Source organism: Cherax quadricarinatus, chromosome 59 (genome assembly GCF_038502225.1).
Source record: "Cherax quadricarinatus isolate ZL_2023a chromosome 59, ASM3850222v1, whole genome shotgun sequence".
NCBI lineage: Eukaryota > Metazoa > Arthropoda > Malacostraca > Decapoda > Parastacidae > Cherax > Cherax quadricarinatus.
The window spans coordinates 15,814,990-15,834,253 of NC_091350.1; the positions used below are offsets into that span (position 1 = coordinate 15,814,990).

General features: G+C 38.9%; 1 protein-coding gene across 3 annotated transcripts in view; it reads left to right on the forward strand.

Moving 5' to 3' along the window:
• Positions 1–19,264, forward strand: part of cN-IIIB (cytosolic 5'-nucleotidase IIIB) — a 184,333-nt gene that overhangs the window by 37,787 nt on the left and 127,282 nt on the right. For 2 of the 3 annotated variants that reach the window (XM_070097779.1, XM_070097781.1), the window contains exon 3: positions 2,282–2,380. In XM_070097779.1, the coding sequence (XP_069953880.1) occupies positions 2,282–2,380 (99 nt within the window). Of the gene's footprint in view, positions 1–2,281; positions 2,381–11,569; positions 11,640–19,264 lie in introns of all 3 variants that reach the window. The other variant, XM_070097780.1, reaches the window with a different exon arrangement.

The following is a 19,264-nucleotide window of genomic DNA, read 5'->3' on the forward strand; positions in this document are numbered from 1 at the left end:
CGCGGGGGCGTTGACCCCCGGAACTCTCTCCAGGTATCCAGGTACACCACTTCAGATTTTGGCCTTGGATCCTGAAGGGGTTAATAAATGTATGAAAGAGGGGAAGGTACCTAGGGATTGGCAGAGACCATGTATAGTTCCTTTATATAAAAGGAAGGGGGACGAAAGAGATTGTAAAAATTATAGGGGAATAAGTTTATTAAGTATACCAGGAAAAGTGTACGGCAAGGTTATTATTGAGAGAATTAGAGGTAAGACAGAGAGTAGGATTGCAGATGAACAAGGAGGCTTTTGAGTGGGTAGGGGATGTGTAGATCAAGTGTTTACATTGAAGCATATATGTGAACAGTATCTAGATAAAGGTAGGAAGTTTTCATTGCATTTATGGATTTAGAAAAGGCATATGATAGAGTGGATAGGGGTGCATTGTGGCAGATGTTGCAAGTACAGTGGACCCCCCCGCTTAACGATCACCTCCCAATGCGACCAATTATATAAGTGTATTTATGTAAGTGCATTTGTACGTGTATGTTTGGGGGTCTGAAATGGACTAATCTACTTCACAATATTCCTTATGGGAACAAATTCGGTCTGTACTGGCACCTGAACATACTTCTGGAATGAAAAAATATCGTTAACCGGGGGTCCACTGTATATGGAATAGGTGGTAAGTTACTAAATGCTGTAAAGAGTTTTTATGAGGATAGTGAGGCTCAGGTTAGGGTGTGTAGGAGAAAGGGAGATTACTTCCCAGTAAAAGTAGGTCTTAGACAGGGATGTGTAATTTCACCATGGTTGTTAAATATATTTATTGATGGGGTTGTGAAGGAGGTAAATGCTAGGGTGTTGGGGAGATGGGTGGGATTAAATTATGGGGAATCAAGTACAAAATGGGAATTGACACAGTTGCTTTTTGCTGATGATACTGTGCTTATGGGAGATTGTAAAGAAAAGCTGCAAAGGTTAGTGGAAGAGTTTGGGAGTGTGTGTAAAGGTAGAAAGTTGAAAGTGAACATAGATAAGAGTAAGGTGATGAGGATATCAAATGATTTAGATAAAGAAAAAGAAAAAATGGATATCTCATTGGAGAGAGGGAGTATGGAGGAAGTGAATGTTGTCAGATATTTGGGAGTTGACGTGTCAGCAGATGAATTTATGAAGGATGAGGTTAACCATAGAATTGATGAAGAAAAAATGGTGAGTGGTGCATTGAGGTATATGTGGAGACAAAAAACGTTATCTGTGGAGGCAAAGGGAATGTATGACAGTATAGTGGTACCAACACTCTTATAGGGGTGTGAGGCTTGGGTTGTAAATGCTGCAGCGAGGAGGCGGTTGGAGGCAGTGGAGATGTCCTGTCTTAGGTGTAAATATTATGCAGAGAATTCAGAGTGTGGAAATTAGGAGGTGTGGAGTTAATAAAAGTATTAGTCAGAGGGCTGAAGAGGGGTTGTTGAGGTGGTTTGGCCAATTAGAGAGAATGGATCAAAGTAGAATGATATGGAGAGCGTATAAACCTGTAGGGGAAGGAAAGTGGGGCAGGGGTTGTCCTTGAAAGGGTTGGAGGGAGGGGGTAAAGGAGGTTTCGTGGGTGAGGGGCTTGGACTTCCAGCAAGCGTGCGTGAGCGTGTTAAATAGGAGTGAATGGAGACAAATGGCTTTTGGGACCTGATGAACTGTTGGAGTGTGAGCAGGGTAATATTTAGTGAAGGGATTCAGGGAAGCCGGTTATTTTTATATAGCCGGACTTGAGTCCTGGAAATGGGAAGTACAATGCCTGCACGTTAAAGGAGGGGTTTGGGATATTGGCAGTTTGGAGGGATATGTTATATATCTTTATATATGCTTCTAAGCTGTTGTATGTATCTGGGCATCTTTGCAAAAACAGTGATTATGTATGAATGAGGTGAAAGTGTTGAATGATGATGAAAGTATTTTCTTTTTGGGGATTTTTCTCTTTTTTTTTGGGTCACCCTGCCTTGGTGGGAGATGGCCGACTTGTTGAAAAAAAAAAAAACTTTATATAATACATTATCGAGATATTACCCTCTATACAATTGGGTGTCGGGTTTGACGTTTGGAGCTGTTTTGTAAATACTGTACCAAATACACACCTCATTACTAATCATTACTTAATTTTCCTTATGACGTTTCTTGTGATTTAATGACATATGAGATTGTTATGAGATATTTGGGAATCTCTTTTTGGAGTTTTCTCATTCTGCATATAACTTGGCATATTTACTTACTGCAAGATATTGTTAATATAACATGTTTGTAGCTAGGACTGCTGAGTGCTGACCACATACGCATCAAGGACATGGCACGAGTAGATGAGCTTGTAACCACCATCGTGGAGAGTGGCTTCAGCAGCCTGCAGGTGGGATAAGCTTTCTCACTAGTATAGCTGCACACAGTATACAGCACACAGTGACTGGTTTTATGTTTCTCTAACAAAATTAAATGTGTATCAGTACAAAGACAAGAAATTACGCATGCTTATGTGGTATAGATTATCAGGTCATGCACTTATTGTAAGCTAAGAGATTTGTAATTGAAAATAGTTTGTAATTAGGATGTTTACCATTTCTATAATATTTTGTCTGTTCATTCCTTCATTTCTGATTTAAAGGTCGATAAGAACATAGGGGGCTGTATGTACTATCATTCCTAATGTTTTAGGACTGGAAGCATTATGGTACAAGGAGATTCTGGAATAGAGCTACAAAAATCTGTGGAATACAATAAATTACTAAGCAAATAAAAATAAGTACAGGTCTGCCATCACAAATCCGGCTTCATTGGGACCTGTAATGTGCCGGATTACTGAGTTTGCCGGATTACAAAGTGGTTAGGTTAGAATATACTTAATAAAATTAACCAACTTGACTTACACAAGAAAATTCATTGAACATCAGCAAAAATCGAACATTTCCGCTACTTTGTGCTCAATTTCAAGGTACTTTTCATCATGAAACCAATCAAAATCATATCTATTTCTGTAATATATTTTCCATTCTATCAAATGAGACCAAAAAAAATGAGAATACAACCATAAAAACCATACGAAAATATACTGCAAAGAGGCGGGTAATGGCTGAGAAGTGAACTCTGTTATTTATCATCCGATTTTTTTTCATTTTTGGTGTATGTTAAGAAGCATCTTTCCATCATACATTGCCCAAGTTTCAATAAGAGAGCCCAACAAACAACTGAGAAAAAAAATATTTACCAAAAATCATATATGGCAAGCCCAAGCCAGGTACTGGAAATAAGTCACTTTGTCTGACTTTTTTGGGTTATCCTAGGTTCTCTATACATACGCTGCTATGTATGATAATCTATGTAACTATATTTGTGTATACCTGAATAAACTAACTACTATTCTGCCGACTGAGTGCAAGAAACCACCCATTCACCTATTTCAACTACCCAATAAAGTGGTCAGAAATTAGCAATTTGGCCAATTTCACACAAATTTCAACAGATGCCAATTTCAAAATAGGGACCAGAATAAACAATGCTGACATTCCTGCCACTAAAATAACATTTTCTCTGTTCATTAGTCACAGCTCCAGGCCCCTCTTATATTACTTTTGCTTACCATTTGGCTTTTTTATTCACACAAAAAATAGAAGATTTACTGTTATGCAGACTACTGCATTATTGTAATAATTGTATAAATAATGTCAACCCTAGCCATGGCTAGGGCTAAAAGGAAGCAGGTTATAACAATAAATGGAGAAAAAGAAATTGGAGTGACTTATGCAGCAAGTAGCACCACCAAACAGTACAGCAGGTTGGTGTGGCGACCTTGGAAATTTGAAATTATGCTAGTTGAAATAAATGCCGAGTAACTGATGGACCCGAGTAACTGATTGCCTGATTTGTGGTGGCGGACTTATACCTGGTACTTGCTGGTGCCTATAGCTGTTGTCCTTTTACAGTGTACATGTACCCTAAATTTACAGTAGATGTAGAATATCACACAAAAGTTTAAGGCCCTTATCCCCTCTTTCCTCCCTACAGCCCTTTCTAGGGCCATCTGCTTCACCTCTCTACACTCCATTGAAAGTACTGTAGCAACAAAGGTAGCCATTGCTAATATGGGGAATTGTCAAGAAATTCTCCAGGATGAGCTGGCTAACTATAAAATGTTTTTTTTCAACTCCATTGAAGGTTTCAGAGGTTTTCAAGATGAAAACACAGTAATACGTCATAAAATCTGATTATGTATATCTGGATCATCTCAGTATTATTGCTGAGGTTAAATTATTTAACCTCGAACCCAACAATAGTTGGCCCAGGAGCTGCAACAACCCTTCATCACAAGAGGAAAAATATGATATTTATGTGTCTCGATATTTGATAACTTTTTCATAGTTTTTTGTGTTATGCACTCACATAATGGAGGATATAATGTTACTATGCTTCTTCTTAAAATGGACCTATTTCTGAGGAAGGGAGGGAACAGTGGTGGTAGGCAGAGTATATATTGTACTATTGCTTCTCTCTCACAGACATGATCAGGTCCTATCTTAATTTTTTATACTTTTTTGGGGGGTTATGCACTCATAAAATAGGGCTATAGCACCTCTGTGCCTCTACTAAAGATTGGACCCATCTTTTGTGGGTACATGTTCTTTAAATTTCATCAGTGAAAAAAATTAATAGGAATTACATAGGGAATATAATTGTCCTGGTCCCCGTCTCAAGTTAAAACATTGGCTTCTATGGAAAAAATATGATTCTCTTAACATATTCTTTTGCTTAACAATGCATTTCTTTGGCCCCTGTCTAGGTCATTAAACAGGGGTCCACTGTACTACACATGATCATGCAACTCAGGTTTCTAAAGAACATCAGTTGTATTTGGATTCTCCTCTTGAACCACAATAAGTTGTGCTAACTAAAACATGAAATAAGACAATTGATTGATATGATATGTGATGAACTTTTGTGTACAGTTGAACAGTCCAGCAACCCTGTGTGTGTGTCTCAGTGTCTTAATGGTAAATATAGTAGCCATCTTGGATATCCAATCTGTTGTATATGGAATCATTCTATCAGCATTCTTTTATTATTATTTTTTTTTATTAACACACTGGCCGATTCCCACCAAGGCAGGGTGGCCCGAAAAAGAAAAACTTTCACCATCATTCACTCTGTCACTGTCTTGCCAGAAGGGTGCCTTACACTACAGTTTTTAAACTGCAACATTCTTATCATTCTTATCAGCAAAAAATAACTAAATACATCTTCATTTACCTAAGAAACATGTTAGCAATATATTTATTAAAAGACTCGATATTCATGTTGATCTACATGTCTTTTAGTATTCATATTCATGGAGAATCAATGTCTACCAAGTGGCACCTGCTTGATTATCAGTCTAAACACCTCAGAGGTTCATTATCAGCTAAGAGCATTTATGCATTATAAAATCACAGATTCATTTGCCATGTAACAACACTTATTCTCTCATTAACGTTTATGACATGACCTACTTTTCACATCGCATTTCTGTTTTAATATATAGTACAGTGGAACCTCGGTTTTTGTATGCACTAGTCTGTAAAATTATAGTTAGTCTCTGTAAAATGTATTTTTTGTTAATATTTCCCATAAGAAATAATGTAAATCCAATTAATCCATTCCAGACACCCAAAAATATTAAAAAAAAATACATTTTATAGAAAACTATACAGTGGACCCCCGGTTAACGATATTTTTTCATTCCAGAAGTATGTTCAGGTGCCAGTACTGACCGAATTTGTTCCCATAAGGAATATTGTGAAGTAGATTAGTCCATTTCAGACCCCCAAACATACACGTACAAACGCACTTACATAAGTACACTTACATAATTGGTCGCATTGGGAGGTGATCGTTAAGCGGGGGTCCACTGTAGTTTTACATACAGACTAAGGCATACGAAAACCAAGGTTCCACTGTATTTCTCAAATTTAAACCTTTATTGCCTCTCATTTCTTTTCACACTTGTTTACTAGATATTAATGCTACCCCTTATTTAACTTTTTTTTTTTCTTGGGTACTCCTGACTTAGTCGCATTTACTCCTTCCCATTCCAACTCTTCCTACCCCTTTTAACTCCTTCACTGTGTTAAGAAATCTGTTTTTTTTTTTCCTTCATACCATTAGCTATCAGTTCTTTCTTATCATCTGTACTGCATTCACACACTTTCAAACAACTCAACTCAAAAATTCTTTCTTTTTCTTTTTGGCAATTGATACAGGAAAAGGTTATTTGCCTCTTACTCCGACATTTTAGTCACCTATGACATGGATGGCTCATGGGTAAAAATTCTAACCCACTTCATCATGGAACTAAAATAAAATACTACAGTGATAATTCAATTCAAGTTTATTCTCTATAATGGTTACAATGTGGGGTTTACAGGTTTTGGGTATTTTGTGGTTTACATGTTATAAAATACTAATTACAGAGGGGGCCACTAGGACACCTAGCATGGCTAGGCATTTCGAGCAGACTTAGATTAATTCTTAACATTAAATCCTTACAGATTATAGTATTAAGGTTAAGTGACTACATCATAATTTGTGAGTTTAGCAATGTGAATGCTTTTGTTTTGGCACAATACAGTGGAACCTCAAATATCAAACTTAATCTGTTCCAGGAGTTAGTTCTAAATTCGAAAAGTTTGAAAAGCGAAGCAATATTTCCCATAAGAAATAATGGAAATACAATTAATCCGTTCCAGAAACCCAAAAATATTCACAAAAAAAAAATACATTTTATAGAGATTAATTATAGTTTTACATACACACAACATAGTTCAATTATGTATTAATAGATTTAAATAAACATAAAATAACATTTTACTTACTTTTATTGAAGATTGGTGATGGCATCTGGAAGATAGGGAGGAGGAGAGAGGGAGTTGGGGTTTGTGTTTGGAAGGAGAATCCCCCTCCATGAGGACTTCAGGTATCAAAACTCTCTCTGGGGTTACTTCCCTTCTTTGTCTTTTAACCCCTTGACTGTCGCAACCCCCAATCCTGAGGTGTCTCCCGGTGTCGCAAAATTTAAAAAAAAAAAAAAATTATTTTTTCTTATGAAATGATAGAGAATCTTTTCCTGATTGTAATAACACCAAAAAAACGAAATTTGATGGAAAACTGACGGAATTACGCTCTCGCGAAGTTAGCGACCTTGGCGATATTTACAAATTGGCTATTTCGCCCACTTTGAGCCCTATTTTCGGCTAATTCCATTGTTCCAGTTGACCAAACTCATAGCTATTTCTTTAGAACTCTGTTTTTTCTATTGATTGAGTACAAGAAACTTCCCATTTACCAATTTCATCTACCCAATAACGTGGTCAGAAATTTGCAATTTGGCCAATTTCACGAAAATTAAAAAATATGACAATTTCAAAATAAGGTCCAGAATGAACAATGCAGACATTCCTGGCTCTAAAATAACATTTTCTTTGTTCATCAGTCATGTCTCCAGGCCCCTCTGATATTACTCTTGCTTTCTATTTTGAATTTTTATTCAAACAAAAAATAGAAGATTTACTATTATGCAGACTACTCCAATACTGTAATAACTGTATAAATAAAATCAACCCATTCATGACTGCATATTAGAATGGCTAGTTGGACATTTATTGGACAATGATGTCATTTGTTTACTTTTGAACATTGGCAAAAATTAAACATTTCCCTTATTTGAGCTCCATTTCCAGGTTCTTTTTATAGTAAAATCTGTCAAAATCATCTCTTTTTCTATATGTTTTCCATTCTATCAAAGGAGACCAAGAGAAAGAGAATACAACCATAAATACTATACGAAAATAGACCACAAAGTCGGCATTTTAATTAAAAAAAACGGTTGGAGTTTTTTTTTTCTCATTATGCACTGCGTGCTCCAGGATTTTTTTTGTGGTGCACACTGACCACACAGACCCATTCACTCACATGTGGGCCTACCAGCTTTCTCCTTCTTGATTTGAAGCCACTAGAATTTATGAGTATATATACGTCAAACACGGTACCTTGTAAGACGTATATATACGGCTGCGACAGTCGAAGGGTTAATGCCACTAGGACCAGCTTGAGAGTCACTGGACCCCTGTCTCACAAAATAACTGTCCACAGTACTGTTTCTGGTGCCTCTTTAAGATTTCCCTAAAATGGGACATGGTTCCGTCACTGAACTTGCTGCAAAGATGGCTTCTTTCAGCTTGCTGAGGGTGGTACTTCTCCACAAACATTTGGACATCATTCCACTTGGACATCATTCCAATTATGTATTATTTCCTTCTTCACATCTATGGTGTTTTTCACTTTCTTTACCACAGGGGTACCACTAGTAAGTTTCTTTGGGCTCATTGTAGCTTATTTCACAGTCCCACAAGCACTAAACATAAAGAAATAATCGTAAAATGTTTGAACGAGAGAGCATGTTAGTGTTCACTCAAGCATCAACAAAAGCAGACTGGCTCACGGCGCCTGTGTGGGGGTGTGGACAGAGCGGGCTGCCGGACAGGTCCAGTACCCAGCGGCTTGAAAATAGGGGCGAGTTCGATAATAGGGACAAAGTTGGTTCGAAAAAAGGGTTCTATTTTCGAAGAGTTCGATAAGCGATACATTCGAAATTTGAGGTTCCACTGTACAAGGTGTCTATATTTGAGTATCATAGGCAGACTTATGACTAGTTAGGATTTATTATTTTAAGATTAAGATTAGTATTTCTGGGTTTATAGTCAGTGGGTGAGTGAGTGTAATTTTGAACCACCAGGTGGTTATCATGTAGTTAGTTGTCGGGGTGGATCAGGGAGATAAGATGTTTTCTAACTGTAGTTTTGAAAGTGATGAATGTGTCTGCAGTTCTAGAGTTTTCAGGTAGGGTGTTCCAGATTTTAGGTCCTTTGAAATACATTGAATTTTTGTAAAGGTTTAGTCGAACACGGGGAATGTCATAGAGATGTTTGTGTCTGGTGTTATGCCTGTCGATCCTGTCACAATTATCAAGAAAGCATTTTAGGTCAAGGTTAATATTGGAATTTAAGGTCCTGTAGATATAGATTGCACAGTAGTAAGTGTGGATGTTCTGAACAGGGAGTAAGTTTAGATCTATGAAGAGTGGGGGGGGGGTGTTGCCAGGGATGGGATTTAGTGATTATTCTTACTGTGGCTTTTTATTGGGTTATTATTGGCTTTAGGTGTGTTGCTGCATTTGAACCCCAAGCACAGATAGCATAGGTGAGGTATGGATATATAAGTGAATGGTATAGTATGAGAAGGGCAGTTTGCGGTACGTAGTATCGTATCTTGGAGAGGATCTCCACCGTTTTGGATACTTTTTTTGTTGTGTTGGATATGGGTGCTGAAATTTAGGTTGTTGTCGAGGTATAGGCCAAGGAATTAGCCCTCATTATGTCTGGCAATTAGAGTTTTGTCGATCTTAATGTTAAGTTGCGCAACACCTGCTCTGCTACCAAACATAATGTAGTAGGTTTTGCCAGTGTTAAGTGTAAGTTTATTGGCTGTCATCCAAGTCGATATTTTGAGCAGCTCCTCGTTAACAATGGTGTTGAGGGTGGCAAGATTAGGGTGGGAGATGACATAAGTCGTGTCGTCAGCAAAGAGAATTATGTACTTGTATTAAGAAATACTAAAGAAAGCATGTATAAGTGTAGTACTTATTCTGTAAATAAACTCGTACAACTTGCATATATAAACAGTACTCTTAGTTGTTGTTATTATTATTATTATTATTATTATTATTATTATTATTTTTTTTTTTTATTATCACACTGGCCGATTCCCACCAAGGCAGGGTGGCCCGAAAAAGAAAAACTTTCACCATCATTCACTCCATCACTGTCTTGCCAGAAGGGTGCTTTACACTACAGTTTTTAAACTGCAACATTAACACCCCTCCTTCAGAGTGCAGGCACTGTACTTCCCATCTCCAGGACTCAAGTCCGGCCTGCCGGTTTCCCTGAATCCCTTCATAAATGTTACTTTGCTCACACTCCAACAGCACGTCAAGTATTAAAAACCATTTGTCTCCATTCACTCCTATCAAACACGCTCACGCATGCCTGCTGGAAGTCCAAGCCCCTCGCACACAAAACCTCCTTTACCCCCTCCCTCCAACCTTTCCTAGGCCGACCCCTACCCCGCCTTCCTTCCACTACAGACTGATACACTCTTGAAGTCATTCTGTTTCGCTCCATTCTCTCTACATGTCCGAACCACCTCAACAACCCTTCCTCAGCCCTGTGGACAACAGTTTTGGTAATCCCGCACCTCCTAACTTCCAAACTACGAATTCTCTGCATTATATTCACACCACACATTGCCCTCAGACATGACATCTCCACTGCCTCCAGCCTTCTCCTCGCTGCAACATTCATCACCCATGCTTCGCACCCATATAAGAGCGTTGGTAAAACTATACTCTCATACATTCCCCTCTTTGCCTCCAAGGACAAAGTTCTTTGTCTCCACAGACTCCTAAGTGCACCACTCACTCTTTTTCCCTCATCAATTCTATGATTCCTCATCTTTCATAGACCCATCTGCTGACACGTCCACTCCCAAATATCTGAATACGTTCACCTCCTCCATACTCTCTCCCTCCAATCTGATATTCAATCTTTCATCACCTAATCTTTTGTTATCCTCATAACCTTACTCTTCCTGTATTCACCTTTAATTTTCTTCTTTTGCACACCCTACCAAATTCATCCACCAATCTCTGCAACTTCTCTTCAGAATCTCCCAAGAGCACAGTGTCATTATTATTATTATTATTATTATTATTTCTTCTTTCTTTCTTTCAACACACCGGCCGTATCCCACCGAGGCGGGGTGGCCCAAAAGGAAAAACGAAAGTTTCTCCTTTTACATTTAGTAATATATACAGGAGAAGAGGTTACTAGCCCCTTGCTCCCGGCATTTTAGTTGCCTCTTACAACACGCATGGCTTACGGAGGAAGAATTCTGTTCCACTTCCCCATGGAGATAAGAGGAAATAAACAAGAATAAGAACTAGAAAGAAAATAGAAGAAAACCCAGAGGGGTGTGTATATATGTGCTTGTACATGTATGTGTAGTGTGACCTAAGTGTAAGTAGAAGTAGCAAGACGTACCTGAAATCTTGCATGTTTATGAGACAGAAAAAAAGGACACCAGCAATCCTACCATCATGTAAAACAATTACAGGCTTTCGTTTTACACTCACTTGGCAGGACGGTAGTACCTCCCTGGGCGGTTGCTGTCTACCAACCTACTACCTAGAATTATTATTATTATTATTATTATTCTTGAACCTTAATTACTAAGAGACAGACTGTACTGCATCATCACCAAACTGTGCACTTAATGTGTAGATTTGTTTTATATCTAATATTTTGCCAAAAGTGACCTGCCTACTAGGGAATTCTCAAATACTATACAATACCATAATTGCAGACAGGCTTATCTTGTAACTCCATACAGTACCTTGAGAATAAAATGTTGAATATTTCTAATGTAAATGAAATCTGACTGACTATCAGTTTGCCTTCAGCTGGTGGTGGACTTTGACTACACTTTGACAAGAGTTCATATGGGAGGACAGCGGTGCCAGTGCTCGTGGGGTAAGTTGTAACACCGTGATCACCATTACGGTGGCAAGCACACAAATGACACAGTTTTCTGGGTCGCCTGCCACACAAGTGGTAATGTGATCACCACTTGAAATGCAAGTGGTAGTGTGATCACACTTCAAAACACAAATAGCTCAGTCAATTTTTTAGGTCACCTACCACTTAAGTGGTAATGGTATGATCAGAATATGAAACACAGATGGGTTGGTTATCTTGGTCATCTGCCACATAAGTTGTAGCTGTGTGGTGAACATCTTTTTGGCTACTTGCCATAAAACATAATGTGCCTTAATATACTCTGCTGGTCTAATAGTGACCATATTGAAATGGTTTATTTACAATAATGCAGTACTGTACATATGTACCGGCATGTAAATTTAACTGCGAAGTTAACATTTTTGGAACAGTTGTGTTACATAGCATTTCAGGCTCGTCTTAAGCTAACAATCACTTAAATTGAGTATTAATTTTTATTATGTTGTTATTTAACTGGAAATACCATGAAAAGCCTAGTTGTAGATAATATCAATTTTTATGTGATGCTTTTTAAATGAATTTGTATGTTATACATGTGTGTGTTCTTACACATGCAAAACAGATGTGTAAACACAAGAATGGTTTATTTGGTATCCCTGAAGGGGTACCTTTAAGTGGCTGCCAGAATTTTTTCTTCTTCCTCCAAGGTTTTCATTTATAATTTGAGAACAGCTTACATGATCACCTTTAAATTTTTAACCCAGGTATACATTGCCATGTGCAGATCCCTTTGGTCACTTTTATTAAAAAAAAAAAGATGAAAATTATTTGTTTATTAACCCGTAAACGTATATATACGTTCTCTCGCATAGTGCCTCAAATTTTTTGAGAGAAAAAGAGCATATGGTACCCAGGCATCCCCAATTATTTTAATATGGCACACAGTGAGTGCGCACACCCATTCTCTCATGTCTAGGCGACTCAGGCTTATTGTGGCAATGTTGAATGTATGACAAATAAAACGTATATATACGTTTGGGGCACTAGCAGTAAAAAGTATATATACGTTTGGACCGTTTACGGGTTAAGAGCCATACAAATACAGTAGTTGTACATTCAAAATGATTACATTTTCACTATGATCTTATAATACAGATATGATTTGATACAACATAAGGCTCAGAAAAAAGCTACTAAATATACAAATGCATTTCAGGCTAACTAATCATAAGACTTACTGCTTATATTTAGACCTAAAATATAATTAAAGTCAGCATAGCTTGGGTAATTCATTACAATCTTAAGTGCAGTGAGAGGATGCAAATGAAGAATTGATCAATTGCAAGTAAATTACATAAAAATTATATCAGCTCAATGACCTGCATATTTTTGAGTGGTTGAAATGGGATGTTGAAATAATAGCATGAAAATTTACTGTCAATGGATATAACATTTATGTGAGGTTTTATAAGTGCTTTTAGCATATCAGTAAATGTTAGCAAATGGGGAACTTTTGGCATTTTCAGGCAGTGACTTTCATATTTCTGCATGGAGATTTTGAATAGGTTGAGTGATGAAAATGGAATGTCAGAGAGGAACAGGTCAGCCATCACTAATCCAGCAGTCAGTTATTCGGTTCCATCAGTAATCTGGCACTAATTTCGGCTAGCGTAATTTCAGATTTCATTATTATGCTGACTCAAATCATTATATTGACTCGAATTTCATCATTACACTAGCTCAGAAATTGTGCAGATGGTTGTAAATCCACAGCAGCAAGCTAGTGGAAGAGAAAGCAGTTATGAAAATGAGGAAGATGTAGTAGCAAGAGTCTCTATTGATAGGTTAATTAAATGTATTCTAATCTAACCACTCTGTAATCCAGCAAACTCACTAATCCAGCACACTACAGATCCCAGTGACGCCGGATTAGTGATGGCCAACCTGTACTTGTTCTTTGTATTGTGTAAATGTGTTTTGTTGCAGCTCTCCATAGAGAATTTAAGCTCTGGGTTCATGTTTGTATTGAGTGTCCTGTAGACATAGTGTGCACAGTAGAAACTGAGAGTATTATGTTATTATTATTATCATTATTATCACACTGGCCGATTCCCACCAAGGCAGGGTGGCCCGAAAAAGAAAAACTTTCACCATCATTCATTCCATCACTGTCTTGCCAGAAGGGTGCTTTACACTACAGTTTTTAAACTGCAACATTAACACCCCTCCTTCAGAGTGCAGGCACTGTACTTTCCATCTCCAGGACTCAAGTCCGGCCTGCCCGTTTCCCTGAACCCCTTCATAAATGTTACTTTGCTCACACTCCAACAGCACGTCAAGTATTAAAAACCATTTGTCTCCATTCACTCCTATCAAACACGCTCACGCATGCCTGCTGGAAGTCCAAGCCCCTCGCACACAAAACCTCCTTTACCCCCTCCCTCCAACCTTTCCTAGGCCGACCCCTACCCCGCCTTCCTTCCACTACAGACTCATACACTCTTGAAGTCATTCTGTTTCGCTCCATTCTCTCTACATGTCTGAACCACCTCAACAAGCCTTCCTCAGCCCTCTGGACAACAATTTTGGTAATCCCGCACCTCCTCCTAACTTCCAAACTACGAATTCTCTGCATTATATTCACACCACACATTGCCCTCAGACATGACATCTCCACTGCCTCCAGCCTTCTCCTCGCTGCAACATTCATCACCCATGCTTCACACCCATATAAGAGCGTTGGTAAAACTATGCTCTCATATATTCCCCTCTTTGCCTCCAAGGACAAAGTTCTTTGTCTCCACAGACTCCTAAGTGCACCACTCACCCTTTTCCCCTCATCAGTTCTATGATTCACCTCATCTTTCATAGACCCATCCGCTGACACGTCCACTCCCAAATATCTGAATACATTCACCTCCTCCATACTCTCTCCCTCCAAAATGATATCCAATCTTTCATCACCTAATCTTTTTGTTATCCTCATAACCTTACTCTTTCCTGTATTCACTTTTAATTTTCTTCTTTTGCATACCCTACCAAATTCATCCACCAATCTCTGCAACTTCTCTTCAGAATCTCCCAAGAGCACAGTGTCATCAGCAAAGAGCAACTGTGACAACTCCCACTTTGTGTGATTCTTTATCTTTTAACTCCACGCCTCTTGCCAAGACCCTCGCATTTACTTCTCTTACAACCCCATCTATAAATATATTAAACAACCACGGTGACATCACACATCCTTGTCTAAGGCCTACTTTTACTGGGAAATAATTTCCCTCTTTCCTACATACTCTAACTTGAGCCTCACTGTCCTCGTAAAAACTCTTCACTGCTTTCAGTAACCTACCTCCTACACCATACACCTGCAACATCTGCCACATTGCCCCCCTATCCACCCTGTCATATGCCTTTTCCAAATCCATAAATGCCACAAAGACCTCTTTAGCCTTATCTAAATACTGTTCACTTATATGTTTCACTGTAAACACCTGGTCCACACACCCCCTACCTTTCCTAAAGCTTCCTTGTTCATCTTCTATCCTATTTTCCGTCTTACTCTTAATTCTTTCAATAATAACTCTACCATACACTTTACCAGGTATACTCAACAGACTTATCCCCCTATAATTTTTGCACTCTCTTTTGTCCCCTTTGCCTTTATACAAAGGAACTATGCATGCTCTCTGCCAATCCCTAGGTACCTTACCCTCTTCCATACATTTATTAAATAATTGCACCAACCACTCCAAAACTATATCCCCACCTGCTTTTAACATTTCTATCTTTATCCCATCAATCCCGGCTGCCTTACCCCCTTTCATTTTACTTACTGCCTCACGAACTTCCCCCACACTCAGAACTGGCTCTTCCTCACTCCTACAAGATGTTATTCCTCCTTGCCCTATACACGAAATCACAGCTTCCCTAACTTCATCAACATTTAACAATTCCTCAAAATATTCCCTCCATCTTCCCAATACCTCTAACTCTCCATTTAATAACTCTCCTCTCCTATTTTTAACTGACAAATCCATTTGTTCTCTAGGCTTCCTTAACTTGTTAATCTCACTCCAAAACTTTTTCTTATTTTCAACAAAATTTGTTGATAACATCTCACCCACTCTCATTTGCTCTCTTTTTACATTGCTTCACCACTCTCTTAACCTCTCTCTTTTTCTCCATATACAGTGGACCCCCGCATAACGATATTAATCCGTTCATGAGAGCTCATTGTTATGCGAAATTATCGTTATGCGAATGAATTTTCCCCATAAGAAATAATGGAAATCAAATTAATCCGTGCAAGACACCCCAAAGTATGAAAAAAAACATTTTTACCACATGAAATATTAATTTTAATACACACAAACTGAAAAAGGCATGCACAATTACATGACACTTACCTTTATTGAAGATCTGGTGATGATTGATGGGATGGGAGGAGGAGAGAGTCTTAGTGTTTAGAAGGGGAATCCCCTTCCATTAAGACTTGAGGTGTCAAGTCCTTTTCTGGGGTTACTTCCCTTCTTCTTTTAATGCCACTAGGACCAGCTTCAGAGTCACTGGCCTTCTGTCGCACAACATATCTGTCCATAGTGGCCTGTACCTCTCCTTCCTTTATGACTTCCCTAAAGTGTTTCACAACATTGTCAATGTAATAGTCACCAGCACGGCTTGCAATAGCTGTGTGAGGGTGATTTTCATCCATAAAGGTTTGCACTTTCAGCCACATTGCACAGATTTCCTTAATCTTTGTAGTAGGCAACTTCTTCAATTTCTCTCTCCCCTCCTCCGAACCAGTTTCCTCAGGTCTGGCCTCTTGCTGTTGAAGTTGATCTAGCAGCTCATCAGTGGTTAGTTCTTCATTGTCCTCCTCCACCAACTCTTCCACATCATCCCCACTAACCTCCAACCCCAAGGACTTCCCCAATGCCACAAATGATTCCTCAACTGGCATAGGATTCCTAGGGTTAGCCTCAAACCCTTCAAAATCCCTTTGGCCACAGTTTCTTCCAAGCAGAGTTCAAGGTCCTCTTAGTCACTCCCTCCCAAGCCTTACCTATAAGGTTTACACAATTGAGGATATTGAAGTGCTCTCTCCAAAACTCTCTTAGAGTCAGTTGAGTTTCTGAGGTCACTACAAAGCACCTTTCAAACAGAGCTTTTGTGTACAGTTTTTTGAAGTTTGCAATAACCTGCTGGTCCATGGGCTGCAGGAGAGGAGTGGTATTAGGAGGCAAAAACTTCACCTTAATGAAGCTCATGTCCCCATAAAGTCGCTCTGCCACGTCTGTAGGATGACCAGGGGCATTGTCTAACACCAGGAGGCACTTAAGGTCTAATTTCTTTTCAGTTAGGTAATCTTTCACATTGGGGGCAAATGCATGGTGTAACCAGTCATAGAAAAAGTCCCTAGTGACCCATGCCTTACTGTTTGCCCTCCACAGCACACACAAATTAGCCTTGAGGATATTCTTTTGCCTGAACGCTCTGGGAGTTTCTGAGTGATACACTAATAAAGGCTTCACTTTGCAATCACCACTAGCATTGGCACACATGAGAAGAGTAAGCCTGTCTTTCATAGGCTTATGTGCTGGGAGTGCCTTTTCCTCCTGAGTAATGTAGGTCCTGCTTGGCATTTTCTTCCAAAACAGGCCTGTTTCATCACAATTAAACACTTGTTCAGGTTTCAGTCCTTCACTGTCTATGTACTCCTTGAATTCCTGCACATATTTTTCAGCTGCTTTGTGGTCCGAACTGGCAGCCTCACCATGCCTTATCACATTATGTATGCCACTACGCTTCTTAAATCTCTCAAACCAACCTTTGCTGGCCTTAAATTCACTCACATCATCACTAGTTGCAGGCATTTTTTTAATTAAATCCTGATGCAACTTCCTAGCCTTTTCACTTATGATCACTTGAGAGATGCTATCTCCTGCTATCTGTTTTTCATTTATCCACACCAATAAGAGTCTCTCAACATCTTCCATCACTTGCGATCTCTGTTTCGAAAACACAGTTGAACCTTTGGAAAGAACAGCTTCCTTGATTGCCTTTTTGTTGCCCACAATAGTAGCGATGGTTGACTGGCGTTTATTATACAACCTGGCCAGCTCGGAGACACGCACTCCACTTTCATACTTATTAATGATCTCTTTCTTCATCTCTATAGTAATTCTCACCCTTATTCCTGTAGGGTTGGCACTAGAAGCTTTCTTGGGGCCCATGGTCACTTATTTTGCAGATAAAATCACCAAAAACACTGTAATAATACGAAATGTTCCGATTGTATGCTTGGATGTTACCGCGGAGGCTGGCTGGTAAACAATGCCACCGGCGGAACATGTGAGGCTGGCTAAGGGCGCACATTAGACGCGTCTCGGACGAACAGCGTTGAGCGGGTTTTTTAGCAGTATGCGAGGGAAAATCTTAGCGATAAAATGTATCGGTATGCGGATTTAACGTTATGTAAGGCCAACGGTATGCGGGGGTCGACTGTACTCTTCCCTCCTTGCATCACTTTTACTTTGTAAAAACTTCTCATATGCTAACTTTTTCTCCCTTACTACTCTCTTTACATCATCATTCCACCAATCGCTCCTCTTCCCTCCCGCACCCACTTTCCTGTAACCACAATCTTCTGCTGAACACTCTAACACTACATTTTTAAACCTACCCCATACCTCTTCGACCCCATTGCCTATGCTCTCATTAGCCCATCTATCCTCCATGTATTATGTATGTTAAGCAAATTTAAACTTTTGAATAAAAGGGATGTGTGTTACCTGGAGGCTGAATGAATGAGTAATAATTCTGTGAGCTGAGTAACAACAGGTTTAAGATTATTGGCTGTTGTTGATCTCCATGCACAGATATCATAGGTGAGGTATAGATAGATTAAAGAGTAGTATGAAGTGAGCAGGGATGTTTGGGGGACATATTAGTGTATTTTTGAAAAATGTCCACTGTTTTGGAAATTTCATTAGAAATGTTGTGTGTGCATGTACTGAATTTTAGTTTGCTGTCCATTTGCATCCTCAAGTGTTTAACCTCATCCTGTCTGACATTTGGTATATTGTATGTTATTGTTGAAAAGAACATCTTTTGCTTTGTTCCCAAACATTGTATAGAAAGTCTTGTCAATACTGAGGGTGAGTGTTAGTTGGGAATTACGTAGATATTGGAACAGGTTCAGCATTGACTTCCTGATCAGGATTTGAAATGATGAAAGTTATGTCATCAGCAAAACAGAACTGGTTAAAGTTTATATAAAGCATTTGGAAGGTCACTGATATAGATTAGGAACAGCATAGGAGCCAGGACACTACCTTGAGGAACCCCTGTGTTGATCAGTTGAGTTGCTAAAGAATAGTCATTAACCCTTTCAGGGTTGAGAAGCCTTCTCCTAAACTTATTCTCAGGGTCGAAAATTTTTGGAAAAAAAAAATAATTTTTTCTTATGAAAAGATAGAGAATCTTTTTCTGGTCATAATGGCACCAGTAGTATGAAATTTGATGGAAAACTTACAGAATTACAGTATGCTCTCGCGAAGTTAGCGATCGCGGTGAAGTTTACGCATTGGCAATTTTGCTGGATTTCAGCCCTATTTTCGGCCAATTTCAGTGTATTAGTT